The sequence below is a fragment of the Taudactylus pleione genome, unplaced genomic scaffold (assembly GCF_031769625.1).
Source record: "Taudactylus pleione unplaced genomic scaffold, aTauple2 ptg000018l, whole genome shotgun sequence".
Lineage (NCBI taxonomy): Eukaryota > Metazoa > Chordata > Amphibia > Anura > Myobatrachidae > Taudactylus > Taudactylus pleione.
This window is the reverse complement of record NW_028284420.1, coordinates 11,086,167-11,102,862: the sequence shown is the minus strand read 5'-3', so window position 1 is coordinate 11,102,862 and position 16,696 is coordinate 11,086,167. Positions and strand designations below refer to the sequence as shown.

The 16,696-nt window shown below is 46.2% G+C and overlaps 1 protein-coding gene across 1 annotated transcript in view; it reads left to right on the top strand.

Annotated features, from left to right (window-relative positions):
* Positions 1–16,696, top strand: part of SYCP2 (synaptonemal complex protein 2) — a 457,471-nt gene that overhangs the window by 402,570 nt on the left and 38,205 nt on the right. Inside the window, exons 37-38 of the mRNA XM_088482789.1 lie at positions 1,074–1,238; positions 8,786–8,901. Of these exons, the coding sequence (XP_088338915.1) occupies positions 1,074–1,238; positions 8,786–8,901 (281 nt within the window). The remainder of the gene's footprint in view (positions 1–1,073; positions 1,239–8,785; positions 8,902–16,696) is intronic.

Here is a 16,696-nt window from a genome sequence, read left to right as displayed (position 1 = left end):
AACCTCCCCCCCCCCCCATACCGCAGCATGATTGACATGCTTGGGCGTGGCTGGCCATGGTTCCCGGAAGTGTTTTCCGGAATGGACGAGGCCAGGGTCTGCGTCGTTGGAAGTAGATTTCCTGGCCTCGCAAGTGACCAGGACCCTGTCAGGCTGCAGTAAGCTTCAGCTTCTGCACCCTAGCCAAAGGAGCAACCATCGCGACCGACGGTTGCGATGGTGATACCAGGTTGCGACCTCGGTCGCACAGCTGGGAACGCAGATGCAGCAAGGATGTTTCTGTTTCCTACAGACACCTCCTGCTGCATTAGCATTTTATATGGACGGAATTGCACAGCCGCTTGTGTGCGGCTCTGCAATTCCGTCCATCTCTGAATCAGGCCCACTGTTTGCTGGGCCATCTCCTATTTAGTTGATAAAAAGTCAAATACAATATAATAACATGCCAGCAAATAATAGACAACTTAAAATCTGCTATCTGATTATTCACATTATCACATAACAAACACCTCTGTCCAAACTTCGCACAATGAAATTATGTATGTGCACATAACAAGGTTACACATTGTCTAACCTCACCTTGAATAGTTAAGTCGCACTCAGCAGCGTCTATTGGCAGTCACCTGTCTACAAGTTTATGCAAATGCCCTACAAACTTGTGTACATCCGTTCACTTGAATGAGATACCCACTTTTACTGTCCATGCATGCTATAATACCAATTGATGCATCCTTATATGCCATCATCGGTCACACCGTCGAAACCTGCACCATCCTTGTGGCAGGTGCAGTTTCTCTGGCTGACCATGGCCTCCTAGGCTTGCGACTTTGCGTTTGTAAATGCAGCCGCTTTCATTGACACACCTGTGACACTCCCATAATAAGCCCACTGAATGGTACATTTTTGTGTGCGCTACTAGCTGCCTCCCATTCACTCCCCAGGAGTGTCCATCACCTTTTTACATACATTCTGTGTAACACATGCACCGTAGGGTTTTCAGAAATTATTTACCAATAATGTGTTATAAGAATAAGAAATTTATATTTTTTTAACCCTATTATCACTAAATACAGGCGCCACATTAAATAACACCATGTCATACCTCAAACTCTTTAACAAAGGAAGTAGCCAACATGAGGACATTGATGCAGAAAGAAGAAGCCATGAAGTGAAAGCCAAGAAAATAAAGCTACTTCCTCGTAGGTTATTTTCATCTACAGATAAAAAGGAGACTAGAGGTGAGTAGACACTTGTTGCAGATCCGTCCAAATTCTACTTTTAATCTGTCCCCATGCTGATCATATTGTATTTTATAATTATCAGGGTTTATTTACACATGCTAAAATCCTGCCACATAATTAAGATCTATGTAAACTGTTAGCAGTAATATTTCACATGTTGTGTCATTATTGTGGCCTTATATTAAAGGTTGTTGCGGTTCCATGTACCGCCAGAAAAATGTGCATGTGCAGCTAGTACCAGTATATGTCTTTAAATAAAAACACCCTCTGTTCCAAGGACAGCGCAGGTCAATTTATAAACAGCAACAGTGGTGTATCTATAATGAGCGCTTTCCCAGAGAGCACCTGCTGGTCAGCTGCATTCATTTCTTACAGGTTCTTAAGTCTCCAGGCAGTCTCTTGCGGGTTAACTTCTGTCTCTGCCTGTTCCAATTGTTACGTGTACCTTCACTGATTTTGTGACCGATATGTGTTCTACCAATAAATTCACCACAATATGGGTCATAGTAGACCAGTTTTCTAAGATGGCCCACTTTGTTCCTCTTCATGGTTTCTCATCAGCTTCAGTACTGGCCCAACTTTTTGTCAAGGAGGTATCCCGACTCCATGGATGCCTCAAGGAAAATGTATCAGTTCAGTTTGTAGCCAAATTCTGGCGATCTCTCTGCAAGGTTCTCCAGATTAAGCTCAACTTCTCATCAGTTCACCATCCGCAGTCCACCGGCCAGACTGAACAAGTTAATCAGGATCTGGAGACCTTCCTCCGACTATACAGTTCCTCCTCTCAGGATAATTGGGCAGATTCACACACAATAATAATTACCACGAGTCCCCTGCAAAAACCCAATTTCACACTTTATATGGTCTGCACTCTAGGGTACAAGCATTCACTCCACTACCTACAACTCCCGTTCCAGCTTCCAATTTAGCCCTCTGAAACTTTGCTAAAAGCTGGCAACAAGTATGAGCCTCTCTACTGAAAGCATCCCAACGCTACAAAACACAAGCCGGTGGGAAACAGTGAGCCATTCCCAGCCTGTGGCCTGTAGACAGTCTGGCTGTCTACCCGTAACCTCTGATGGGGGTTTCTTCCCACATCTTCAAGTCATTCAGCATCACTCAGGTCATTAACCCAGTTCTTATAAGTTGCAGTTACGTCCATATCTCCGGGTACCCAATTCCACATTTCCCTTCTGAAGACTCTGATTTTAAACCAATTCTCCCAACCAAGGCTATCTTGAGAACTAGTTTCAACACAGGGAAGAATACAAAGTCCAGAACATCTTAGACTCCCATTTCAGATATGGCAACCTCAAATATCTCATTGTTTGGATGGGTTACGACCTTAGAAGGGAGGGCCCGTATTAAGGACTCCGACGTACACGCTCCAGGACTGGTTCATAAATTCCACCTGAAGTTCCGAGCTAAAGCCCATGTTAAGTGTCCAGTGACCACTCATAAGGGAATGGGTACTGTCACACATCATGGTCTTAGTGGTCTTAGCACCCACTACTGGGTATGGCGGTGTCATGTCACTGCCATCTGTGTCCCCACTGGCTGCCTACACCATCCCTGAGACCTGTGTCACTCATCTACAAACATGCAGTTCCTGCTGTTCGGCTTCATGTGTGTGTCCATCTGGCACTGTATCACATGACCCTTCCAAGCAAACCAATCTTCATTTAATCAGGTCACATGATGCAGTCACCCTATCAGTGCACAGGTTGTCCTATTTAAACTGAGAACTGCTCATTGCCAGGAGAACACTATTCTCCCTGAGATTAGTATCCTGGCTGCAGTTCTGTCGTTTCTGCTTCAGACTTCAGTTACAGTATCTGCTTTGCTTAGTGCATTCTGTTGCTGTTCCAAACTTCTATTATCTGCATATAACAAGTGTATTCTGCTGCAGACTCTGGACCTAATTCAGCAGTGTTTGCAAATGCAACTATGTACGCATATCGAGTGATTGTGAAGCTGGGCATTCACTATGCAATTTTTTACTGCAGGCTCCATAGGGCTCCACAGGAGACCTTGGGGTATAGGTTGATGACGCAGTCGTCGGGCACCTCAATAGTTAAGCCTCAGCTCCCAGGATGCACCGGGCCCCTCTCCTTGACCCCGCCCCCAGGCCAAGGCACCTGCGTTTTGTAGGTGTCCGGCCGGAGTCGGTTCACTTCAAGAGGGGCTGCGTATCAGCCCCATAAAATAGTTTTTTCCTGCAGAGTGGTCAGCATGGGCTGTCCAGCAGAAGCCCATGCTGCCACTCCAACACCCTGCCGGCGCCGAGACGCTGGCATTGCGCTAGGGATCGCTGCGGGTGTCTGGGGGTTTTGGCTAGCAAAGACCCCCAGACGCCCAGGACTGCGGCCGGACTTCACGGGGGACGTTCAGGTAAGCAGCTGGCATCCGCGGTGGGCGCCCACTGACCTCACAGTCTGTTTAACTTCCCAGTGATGGGGACCCCATGGGAAGCGGCTGCATGTGGCACCAGGCACAGTGCCTGCTCTGCCACTAGACCACCAGGGATAGGGGGCCACAACGTGCCCCCTATCCCTGGTATGCCACAACGTGCGGACGTTGTGGCATACCAGGGGTTAACAGCACGCCAGGGGAGCGGGCCTTCACCTGTAAGGCACATCCGGCCCCTCACCCGCTGCACTGCGCGCATTTCCACTGAGATCTGGCAGTTGCAGGTAGCTCTCCTCCCTGAGGCACGCCTCCTCTGAGTCCTCCAGCAGCCATTTTATGTGCATAAGACACTGGTCTTACCGGGAACTGCGGAGCCTGGGTCCCTGTACATACCTCTCCTCCAGCAGGTCAGTGTATGTAGCACTGTTCCTACTAGACTGTAGGTCTAGTAGTTGATTAACTGTAGGTCTAGTAGTTGATTAAGGTGCAAAATAGTGCATTGTATGTTTCTGATGCTAGCGCTGTCTGACTGATTTTCATCGCCAGGTGTCGATTCACTCGGCAATGCAGTTACTGGGCTCCATGGTGTCGACATTCGACATGGTGGAGTATGGCCAGTTTCATTCCCGGCCTCTACAGACTCTGATCCTTTCCAGGTGGGACAGATCTCCATGCCGGATACGAACTCAGACATTGGTACTGTCTCCAGAGGTGTGTCTGTCTCTGACTTGGTGGCTTCACACAAGTCACCTTACCAAGGGCTGCCCCTTTTGGATCCCGGAGTGGGTCCTCCTGACAATGGACGCCTGTCCCCGGGATTGGGGTACAGTGACAGGTCCACACTTCTTCCAGGGAAGGTGGACAATAGAGGAGTCTGTTCTTCCAATAAACATGTTGGAACTCAGGAAGGTTCTAAGAGCTCTTCAGCAAGCAAGGCTCATGGTTCACGGAAAACCCGTGCAAGTCCAGTCAGACAACGCCACCACAGTGGCCTACATAAACCACCAAGGAGGCACTCGAAGTCAGGCGGCACTAGTGGAAGTGTCCCGCATCCTGACTTGGGTGGTCTGCAATCTCCCAGCCATCTCGGCAGTGTTCATTCCGGGAGTGCTCAACTGGGAAGTGGACTTCCTCAGCCGTCAAGACGTGCACCCAGGGGAATGGTCTCTTCACTAGGAAGTGTTTCAACTCCTAGTGGACAGGTGGGGCCTTCCCGAAATAGACCTCATGGCATCCTGACACAACCACAAGTTGCCAGTTTACGGGTCAAGGACAAGAGACGTGGGGACTCTGCTGGTAGATGCTCTGTCGGTCAATTGGACCTTCCAGTTCGCGTACCTGTTCCCTCCATTCTCCCTTCTTTCTCGAGTGATTCGAAAATTCAAGCAAGAAGGAGGCACGCTGCTGCTGGTGGCTCCAGCGTGGCCCAGACGTCACTGGTACTCAGATCTTCTGAGTCTCTCCATAGACACTCCGATGCTGTTGCCTCAGCGTCCGGACCTGTTGTCCCAAGGTCCTTGCCATTACCGGGACCTGAGTCATCTGTCTTTGACGGCGTGGCTGTTGAGACTGCCCTCTTAAGGTCCAGGGGTCTTTCCAGCTCTGTGGTTAACACCATGCTCAGAGCTAGCAAGCCTGCTTCTGCAAGAATTTATCACAGAGTGTGGCACACCTTCTTTGAATGGTGTCGTCCCAGAGGTTATGATCCTCAGGTATTTGGAATATCCAGGGTTTTGGCTTTCCTACAGGCAGGCTTAGATCACGGTCTTCGCCTTGCTTCTCAGGTTTCTGCCCTGTCAGTGTGGTTTCAGCGTCGGATTGCTACTCATCCTGATATACACATCTTTATGCAAGATGTACTTCACATCCAGCCTCCCTTTGTCCCACCTGTGCCTCCTTGGGATTTGGCTGTGGTCCTTAGGGCTCCCCAAGGACCGCCATTTGAACCACTGGGCTCAGTGGATTTAAAATGGCTTACAGCTAAGACTGCTTTTTTTGTGGCCATTGCTTCGGCCAGAAGGGTGTCAGATTTGGGGTCTCTCTCATGTCATCCTCCCTTTCTGATTTTTCATAGGGACAAGGCGGTGCTTCGGACTCACCCTGATTTTCTACCTAAGGTGGTATCTAGTTTCCACATTAATGAGGAAATTATAGTGCCGGCCTTTAATTCCCCAGATCTCTCAACTGGTGAGGCTTCCTTGGATGTTTTACGTCCTCTAAGGATTTATGTTGACCGTACCAATTAATTACAGAAGTCGTACTCATTGTTTGTCCTTTATGGTTTCTGTAAGAAGGGATGGCCTGCCACTAAGCAGACTTTGACAGGATGGTGTCGCTTGGCAATTTAAGAGGCTTACATTCATGAGAGCCTTCCTGGTGTGGCCTCTGTTAAGGCTCATTCTACTCGGTCTGTGGTTTCTTCATGGGCAGCTCGCCCATGGCGCCTCGACTGTTCAGCTGTGCAAGGCGGCCACATGGTCTTCTGTCCATACCTTTTTAAGGTATTATGTATTTGATACCTTAGCCTCTCAGGATGCTTCCTTCGGGCGGCAGATTCTCCTTTCTGCACAGGAGCGTCCCCACCCTTAAGGAGACTGCTTTGGGACATCCCCAAGGTCTCCTGTGGGGCCCTATGGACCCTGCAGTAGAAAATAAGAGATATGGTAAGACCTTGCCTTTGTTATCTCCACAGGACTCCCACCCTGTCGCACCTGTGCTGCAGATGGGCTGTGTTCTGGTCACCGGTTTTTCCGTCTCCTTCTGAATGTGAGAATGTGATACTTGTGTGTTCCAGAATTTCTTCCTTCTCTCTTCTCCTCCTCTGACCATTGGCTTGTTACATAACTGAGGTGCCTTGGCCTGGGGGCGGGGTATAGGAGAGAGGCCCGGTGCATCCTGGGAGCACAGACTTAACTATTAAGGTGCCCAATGACTGCGTCATCAACCTATACCCCAAGATCTCCTGTGGATCCCTATGGACTTCGTAGAATAGAGGGCCTGATTCAGAGTTGGGAATAGAGAGATATATCTCTCTCAACTGATCATCTTGGTGAAACTATGTTGCACTGCAGGTGGGGCAGATTTAAAATGTGCAGAGAGATTTAGATTTGGGAAGGAGGTGTCCAAACTGACATCTAAATTGTAGAGTAATAATAAAGCTGTGCAGTATTTGCGGGCTACATGTAAAATCAGCCAGTATTTACCCTACATGCAAAAAAAATATATGTATTTACACCCCTTGCATTGCAACATGGTTTGTCCAGGTACACTTTTAAGTGCTATCTCTCTCTCTATTCCCAACTCTGAATCAGGCCCAGAGATAAGAAAGGTAAGGTCTTACCATATCTCTTGTTTTCTGTCAGATATCTGTCCAATCTGGCTGGTTGGAATGAAAACTTGGTAATGTATGGGAGCAAATGACAATCGTCCATTTGCTCACAAACACTGGAAAATAGCCAAAAATGGTTGTTCAGACAAATTGGTTAAAACACACAAATTTAACCAATTTGAACAATTTTTTTTGTCCTCTATTCAGTGTTTAAAACCATATAATCGACTGTCATTTGCACCCATACATTACCAGGTTTTCATTCCAACGAGCCAGATTGGACAGATATCTGACTGAAAACTGTATAGTGGATGCCCAGCTTTAGCCATTGCTCATGCGTATAAGCTGCACTGCGCTGCTATCGCTCTGCGATTATGCACGCACAGAAGAATCCATCTCAAAGTGAGTGACAGGCTGTGAGTGTTTGGGGGTGGTGCTGGGGGAGTGGTAGGAAAAATGCAGGCGTGCCTACCCATTTGAACACCATTGCTTGGGCGTGCATAAATTAGCTACTGCAATTGCATACGCAGCTTGAGAGCCCATTGCATGCGTAGAGACTTGTAGTGTCTGCGGCAGGTCAGACCTGGTGTAAATGCTGCGTGAGTGAACGATATGCGTTGATCGTACCCATGTTTAAACAGAAGAGCAACAGTGGACGGATGGGAGAAAGCAGCAGTGGGCGTCTGTAGCCGGGGAATGGGTATGATTCCCGTCAGCGGCAGCCCGACAGGAGCAGAGTGCGACGCAGCGGAAGCCCGACAACGCTGGAAATCCCGATCGTGGATAGGTAAGTATCCACTAACCTAACCCCCCTAACCCTCCTTAGGGGTGCCTAACCCTAACTTCCCCCCCCAAGTGCCTAACCCTAATCTCCCCTCTAAGTGCCTAACCCTAAGTCCCCCCCGGGGGTGCCTAACCCTAACCCTCCCTCCCCCTAGCCTAACCCTAACCCTCCCGGGGGGGTGCCTAACCCTAAGTCCCCCCCGGGAGCCCTAAACCTAACCCTTCCCCCCCCCGTGGTTCTCCAGGTCTGAATTCTCTGTATCAGGCTCCAGTTCTGAGTACCCTGTAGACTACCACTAGTATTACCGGCACTCCATCATGCTCCATATTATACTGAGACACCAGCCTATGAGAAGTCAAATGATCAAGGGCCCAAACTTCATTCACTCTCCTGCTAACCAGGCTAACTCTATGGGTCCCATTCCAAAAACAATGTTTTATTGTTTAAGCTTTTACTTCCTTCTTAGGTAGTCTTAGCCCCTTGCTTCATATACTGTACAGTACACCAAGCATGAGGAACAGGGTGAAAATCTGTATCACTAACTGTGATAGGGAAGTCTATTGATGGAGATTGCTTGAGTGATGAGTGGATAAGGTCTGGATGTATTTTTTCTTTTCTTTTTCACACATGCCTGTTGAGGGACAAGAAGAATGAAAGGGTCTGGTGTAGGCAGATAGATTTGTGTATCTGCTTGAAGCTGGTATTTACAATCTGTAGATTGTAAATACCAGCTTCAAGCCACCACAGCAACCATGTAAAGTCATAAGAAGAAATGGTCTTCACACTGTGCCACATGAAAAATGATCCCCATTTACTGTTTAGTTGATATAAGGTATTGCCCTAGTAAAAGTATGTATGCAGAGTACTGAGTAAATGTGCAGTGTACTGGTAAGGAGTGTCTATATTAAACTACCTAAATACATTACTGTATATCTAAAGCTTACCAGAGAATACATACTGTAGATGTAGTAGCAAATTATTAATAATTATTTTTGTACTTGTGTCTTTTCTGTGTATGTTAAGTTTCAGAAAGTGTGTCCACTGTGTCTGGAAATGATTTGTCCACAATAGATGGGAGTGACTCCAACGTTGGTATGATGTGCCAAAAAATCAGTAAGGAATTCACCAGAAAAATACAGGTATTTGTATGTTTTTATGCACATACAAAATCTGTGGTGTGTCTTGCCTGCCATGAGTTTTCCTAGGGTTTGAGCTCCATTTGAGGGTAATCCCATTTCTGATTGCCTTTGTACTTTGTGCTTGTTTTTGCCTTTGTACTTTGTGCTTGTTTTCCAATATGTTTTTTGCTCTTTATATTTTGTGTACAATAAACAGGGTCGCACTGACCTGCAGGTGTACATGGGAAATCGTCCTCTAGGGCTGGAGCAGGATCATGGATGAACTTGGGTGTTTGGTTTATTTCTATGGAAACTACACCAAGATTAGCTCTCCTGCCAATCAAAGTGGGTGGTTCTGACACACTCTTGTCCCTTTCTTTATAAAGGGGCCCTGTTCTTTGCATGTCCTCTAATTGTTGGCCATATCCTTCTGTAGTAGCTGGCCACAGCCCCTCTGGGGACTGACCACTCCCATTTAGCTTGGGCCGCTACCATTGCATTTTTTATTTTTTATTCTTTATTTAATAAACTCATAAAGAAGTAACATAGAAAAACACAGATATAATAAACAATGTAAATGAGCCATTAAAATAAGTAGCAATAAGCATATGGGGGGGTCAATAGAGGGGGTGGGAGGGTATTGGGGGGATGGGAACAGGACTATCAAAGGAAGCAAAATATCATAGAAAATGCCAAATGCTGTGCAAGAGGCATTATAAGGTAGAAAGAAAAATGTGCCATTTGGAGAACGGGAGAGAAGAATATTCAGATAATTAGGGAGGTTTGCATAGGGAAGTCGAATTGGGGAGTGCAGACTCGACCACCGCGCATGAATCACACATGGGTAGTAAGCGCAGGGAGCAGAGGCAGCGAAGCGTTGTCGTTTCAGATCCATGGAGCCCAAACTTGAGAGAACATGTGGCCTCTATCATGAAGATAGTAAATAATATTTTCCATTTCCGCTATATGTCGGATTTGTGATTTTAGGGCAGAGAGGGTTGGTGGAAGAGGGTTTTTCCAGTTACGGGCAATCAAACTTCTAGCAGCAACTAAAATGTGAGACAACAATTTAACAGAGCGGTTGCTGAGATCAGGAGGGAGGTAACTTAAAAGGAAGGTCCATGGGTTTTTTGGAATCGAGTCTCCAAAAACAGTGTTAAGAAGAGCAGAACCGAGGTCCAAAAAGGCTCAAGAGCCGAGCAGATCCACGAGATATGGGTTAGGGTACCTCGGAGGCCACAGAGGGGTGAGGCAGAAGGGAACATATGGGAGAGCCGTACTGGGGTATAGTACCAACGATAATACAATTTGTAGGAAGTTTCTTTAAGGCGGGTAGAGATAGAGGTTTTAGCAATTGCCAGTCTCATGTCGTCCCAAGCCTCTTCGTCAGGTGGAGGGCCAAGATCTATCTCCCAAGAGGATTCATGGGGATTATTAGTATTAGTAGGCAGAGCAGTGTCAATGAGGATGCCGTATATTTGAGAGATCATCCCTTTGGACATAGGGCAATATTTGCAGAGTCGCTCAAAAGGAGTGAGGTCGCGGAGAAGTTTGGACTGTGGTAGGGAGCCTAAAAAATTTCGTATTTGGAAATATTCAAAGAGATTTAGAGGTTGAGATGGACATTGCAGTTGTAAGTCTGAGAGAGACAGAGCCCTTATGAACAAAAATCAACAGGAAATTTGAGGGACACTGTTATCCACGACTTCATGCTGGTCACATGTAAACCTGGGGGGAAATTGGGGTTACACCATATGGGTGTAAGGGGGATATAGAAGTGGTAATATCAAATTTAAGTGAGTATAAGACCCATATGTGCAGGAGGAATTTTAGTGTTGGAGGAAGGTTAGAGGGAGGAGGATGGTGTTTCTTTTGTAGGCCCCATAGAGAAGATAAGTCTGGGGAATTGATATAGCTAGATTCAATATCAAGCCAGGAGGACGTTCCATGGGGGGAGTAGGAGGAAACTATTTGGGAAAAGTGAGAAGCTAGATAGCAGAGCTTAAAATCCGGGAGACCTCTACCTCCTTTGGAAATAGGTTTTTTTAAGGATGGACGAAGATAGCCGAGGGGGTTTACCATTCCAAATACAACGGTTGACAAATTTCGGAAGGTTTTGAAGGAGGGTAAGGGGAACTGCCACTTCGAGGGTTTGGAAAAGGTAGAGCCATTTGGGGAGAATATTCATTTTCACTGTGATGATCCTGCCCAGCCACGAGAGTATAAGCCATTTCCAAGAAGTCAGATCCGCTTGTAGTTTTGTAAAAAGTTGGGGAAAATATAAAAGATCATAACTGGATGTCAGAAAGACCCCAAGGTATTTAATTTTTCTATGTTGCCATTTAAAACTATGGGAGGATTTAAGAGCCTCAACATCCTGGTGGGGAATATGGAGGGGCATGGCCTCAGATTTTGAAAAATTTATTTTATATCCGGAGAGCACACCATAACGGTCTAATAATTTGTAAAGGTTGGGTAAAGATATCCGGGGCTGAGTGAGGGTAAGCAGAATGTTGTCAGCATTTTTGGAAGATGAATTCCCAACCTGCACTCCTTGGATGTTAGGGTTTAGTCGGACGAGGGAGGCCAGAGGTTCTATTACTAGGGCGAAGATCAAAGGGGACAGAGGGCAGCCTTGTCTGGTGCCATTTGAAATAAGGAAACGGTTGGAGGGGATTCCGTTGATGGAAGCAGTAGCAGAGGGAGTGGAATAGAGGACCATGACACCAGTCAGGAAGTCTCCCAATATCCCAAATGATCATAGGGTTTGGGACATAAAGGTCCAGAAGATCCTATCGAATGCTTTTTCAGCATCGAGAGAAAGGACAACAGCTGGGGATCTCTTAGAATTTATGGTATGGATTAAGTCTATGGTCCTACGGATATTATCCCGAGCCTGACGACCCAGCACAAAGCCGACCTGATCATAATGGACCAAGGAGGGAAGGACCTAGTTGAGTCTATTGGCTAAAATTTTAGCATATATTTTAATATCTAGATTGAGTAGGGAAATAGGCCTATAACTAGCACAATTGGGCGGGTCCTTACCCTCCTTAGGTACCACGACAATTCTGGCCTCTAGCATATCCGCAGGAAAGGAGACCCCCCCTGTAAAACAGTATTAAAAAGGGAGTGCAGGTTGGGAACCAAATGCTCCATGAATATTTTATAGAATGCAGCTGTAAAGACGTCAGGTCCAATTGACTTGCCAGATTTCTGTTGTTTAATTGAAATTATGATTTCCTCTTCTAAGATCTCCTCACTCAAACCCCGAAGTGCTTCATGAGATAGCTGAGGAAGATTGGCAGCGGAAAGAAATTCTTGAATTGCCGTCTCAGAGGGTGGGACAGAAGTAGGGGATGAGGCAGAGTGTAGGTTGTACAAATTGTTATAGAAGCTCTGAAATTCAGAGCGAATAGCTGTCGGGTCGTGAAGAAGGTGATTATTGGAATTTTTAATCATGAAAATGTTTCTATGGGTTTGTGTCATATGGAGCCTAGATGCCAGAATCTTATCAGCCTTATCTCCCTTTTCATAAAAGGTTTGGAGCAACCATTTTAGAGGTTTAGCTGTGTGTTGGGAAAAAAGGAGAGTGAGAGAGTGTTGAACAGAAAGAAGTTCTTGTTGAAGGGAAGAGCTAGGGAACTGTTTATGTTGTGATCTAGTTGTTGGAGGCGGATGGAGAGGGAGATAGTACGGGTTAGAAAATCTTTTTTAGCTTTGGAAGCTATACTAATCAGATGTCCCCGTAGAAAAGCTTTATGGGCCAACCAGAGAGTGGAGGGAGAAGTGTCTGGGAGAGCATTTAATTGAAAATAATCCGTAAGAAGGGTATTGAGACGGATAATCATATCGCGAGAATGAAGGATAGTATCATTTAAGCTCCATGTCGTTGGACGAGTACGTTCAGTGATACTAGAGAGGTCAGCTGAAACAGGAGCGTGATCAGACCATATCAAAGGATGGACACGAACATCCACAAGTTGTAGGGCTAGGTCGTGGCTGAGCAGGATCATGTCTATATGGGAATAGGAGTTGTGTACAGGGAAGAAAAAGATGTAGTCCAGAGTAAGGGGCTCTCAAACCCACCAGGAATCATAGAGAAGCTGGGACTTCATGAGATCAAGCAGCGCCTTGGAGTTATGGAGATCTGCTCTGTTGGAGTTAGTGGTCCCCGAGGTAGACCTATCTAGTGAGGGGTTCAGTACTGCATTAAAATCACCAGATACAATAAGAGAGCCCTGCCGTTTACGAGAGAGGAGGCTATCTAGTCTAGTGAAAAAAAGCTGGCTGGGCCTGGTTAGCGGGATATATATTAACAATGGTACAGAGAGTATTGTTGAGATTTCCCACAAGACTAAGGAAACGGCACTCTTTATCTTCATAAGAGTCAATCATTTCAAAAGTGAGGTGACCGGCAAAAGGATAGCAACTCCTCGTTTTTTCTGCCAAGAGTCGCAAGCATGATATGTGTTGGGATAGGATTTAGAGCGAAGTTCTGGATGGAGATTTAGCAAAAAATGGGTTTCTTGGAGAAACACTAAATCTCCTTTATACAAATTAAGAGTGGTAAAGAGTTTGCTACGCTTTTGGGGGCTGTTGAGGCCCTTCACGTTGAAGGAAAGTACCTTAAGACCCATGCGCGATGGTCGAGAGGAAAGCTAGAAAAAAAACAATTGAAGATGGAGAAGTAAGCAAAAGTGACACGTCATCAGGCACATAGGAAGGAGGGGGTTGTCCTGTTTGAGAAGAAAGGGCCACCGGTGAGGGAAAAGGAGGGTAGGTCAGCCAAATGGCACAAGAGTCCAAGGCCATGGTTGCTGACAGAGGGGAGGGGAACTATGCACTAATAAAGCACATAGGTCAGCTGATGGGTACATGACCCTGTGGGGGGCGCAGCAGAAGTGGGCTGCATATCCATAGTGATATCATAGAGAGGGCAGAAAAAAAGAATATGTAGGGCTCTCCCACAAGCCCTAAATATAATAAATATACAGGAAGAAAAAAGTGTTATATCGTACATCTGGAGTATAGGGAAAGAAAATAAAAAAAAGGGAAGGAAGCTACAAAAGGTAGGAGAAAATATAGGTGAGCCAATATTGTGCAAAAATGGAAGACAATATAAGAAGGGGAACATATAAATGGGAAAAAATAAAAATAAATAAAATACAAGAGAAACAACAACATAAAAAATAATAACCGAGAAATGGCAATAAATCGAGGGATAAATCATCCCAAACACAGCTGAAATACAGATTAATAAACAATATTTGTATATTCATGGACTTATACATATAAACAATTCAACAGAGTCTCAGTAAGGCTGTAATGAGCGAACAATTAAGATATAAACATGTATAGATATTTCTTATACTCATTGTAATGGAGCTTCATCAAAACATAATTACATAAACTTCTATAAAAATATCAAAAATAGGCTAGATGAATTCCAGGTACAAATAGTGAGACTATAATATAAAATATTCATAATGGGGGAGGTCCTCACAAATGGAGGGGCCCCATCGTGAAACACAGAAATAATGCAACAATAAACCTTTTAGAGCATCTCAGGTTTCAGGGATCAGAGTGGAAGACGCAGGAATAGTAGACCATTCAGATCGAGGGGGGTGTCAAGTCGGCTTTTCGAGATCTTTCGGGGGGGTTGGCGGCCGATGTAGGGACAAGCTCTTCGGATATACCCAGTGTTGAAAGAAGAGGTTGAGCTTCAAGGAGAGACCGAGCCGTATGTAGTTGGTTCTGGTGCCATTTTAGAATGTGAAAGGGGTAACCCCAATGGCATCTTATGTTATGGTGGCGAAGCAGGGTGGTAAGAGGCTTAAAGTCCCTACGTTTAGCAAGAGTCAAAGGGGAAACATCCTGAAAGATCTGGAGAGTAGCATCCCTAAAGGTGACCGAATGGAGCTTGCGAACTTCTCTCATTATAGTCTCCTTGGCTGTAAAGTAATGCATACGTAGTATAACATCTTGAATTTGAGAAGCAGATTGAGAGCACAGTTTTAGCGTACGATGGGCTTGGTCTAGGAGCAGGTGATCTTCCGGAGTGGAGGGAGAGAGTTGCATGAACAGGCCTTTGAGATAGAGCTCAAGGTGGGGGAGCTCGACTTCTTCAGGGATTCTTTTGATGCGGATGTTGTTAAGTCAGGCCCTGTTATCTTGGTCTTCTTGGCCTTTTTGAAGCTGAGCAACATCTTGGTGTAGCTGTGTGAGGTGGGTGTCGTAAGATTGCTGGGATGTAACCACCTCTTGATACCACCAGTCTGTTCTAGAACCTATAGCATAAATTTCTGTTTGCATGGTAGGAAGAGCCTGAACAGACTTTTTCACATCTTTGAGTTCTTTGAACAGTACAAGAAAGTCCCTGAGAGTAATGGGAGAGAGGTCGTCTTCTTTTGATTCCGAGTTACAGTGGTCAGGAGCTGATTCTGGTGCAATATCTTTAGCATCAGACAGGGCTTTAGGTTTCGTGAGGTATGTTGTAAGGTCTCCTGCAAGGGGTTTCTTCGTTCTAGGCATTATGAATGTGGGTATAGAAAAGGGGATAAAATTTAAAAAATAGGAAACTCCACTTGTACTAATTAGGGGTGGGAGGGGGTGAGGTTTCACATAGTACATGTTGTAGCTGTCAGGATGGAGTGTAAACAATATATTTTATCAATCTCTCAGTAGGAGCCAGGGTCCAGCAGATTAGAGACTTAAGATAAACCAGCGCAGGTGCTGTACTGGGAGTCAGAGGCAGTCGAGGGGACAGAGGCTCAGGTGAGGTAGGAGGGAGTGTGCAGGGTAGGGGCACACTGCCAGCTCAGGAATAGTGAAGTGTGACACAGCAGGCTTGCAGATTGGCGTGATGGGTACCACTTAGATGACAGGAGGGGTGTCCCATGCAGGGAGATTTCACAGGGGCGGCAAGGGGTTCAATTTGTGGTAAGCAGCAAAGTCCCAGCCACAGCAGATGGCGAGGGAGTAGCCCGTCAGTGGGGGACCAAATCCAGCAGGAGGGAGGCAGTCAGCGCAGATAAGAGATGGCCAGTGTGCCCTGTAGTGTAGGCTGGCCTTACATAGGGCTACTAGTTATATGTGATTTGATTTCCTGGGTAGCCTCTGGATCCCCTGTCAGCGCTGGGGAGTGAGGGAGCTGCAGTGAGGGTCACAGGGCCGGGGAAGTTGTGAGAAGATGGCCGCCTCCAGCGATTCGCGGGTCCGTTTGCATGTATGCCTGGGGGCCCCCTGGGTCCCAGCAGCCAGCGAGGGTCTGAAGGGTGCAGAGGGGTCGCGGCTCTGTCCAGCGGCAACCGCGACTGCTCCAGTCCGTGGAGCTCCAAAATCCAGGCCGGGGCTTCTGGAGGTGGTGTAGGCCTCGGTCACTCCGGGGCCGCAAAACGTTCTCAGGGTCCGGACAGGAGGCCAGGAGGGCTGCAGGTGGTCCAACTTGGCAGAGAGGACCAAGAAAAGCAGCGGGGTCCAGCAGAAAGCAGGTATGTTTAAAGGAAATGTGAGGAGCTGCAGGGGATCACGTCTGCTCTGTTCAGCCAGCAAGCCACGCCCCCACCATTGTATTTTCTGATGGACCCTTCATGCCCCGGTCCAATACTATGTGTGAGAGCCATAAATTGATCTATGCAAAGAGTGAATATGATGCCACTAGTTGCTTTTTGTGATTTTTAATATGATGCAACATTTGTACACTCATTTTTGTACTTGTCTATAGGTATACAAGGAATACATATATGTAATTTTTTATTTGTCTATAGGTGTACAAGGAATACATTTATGTAATATAAGTTAGGAACTTCTAAGT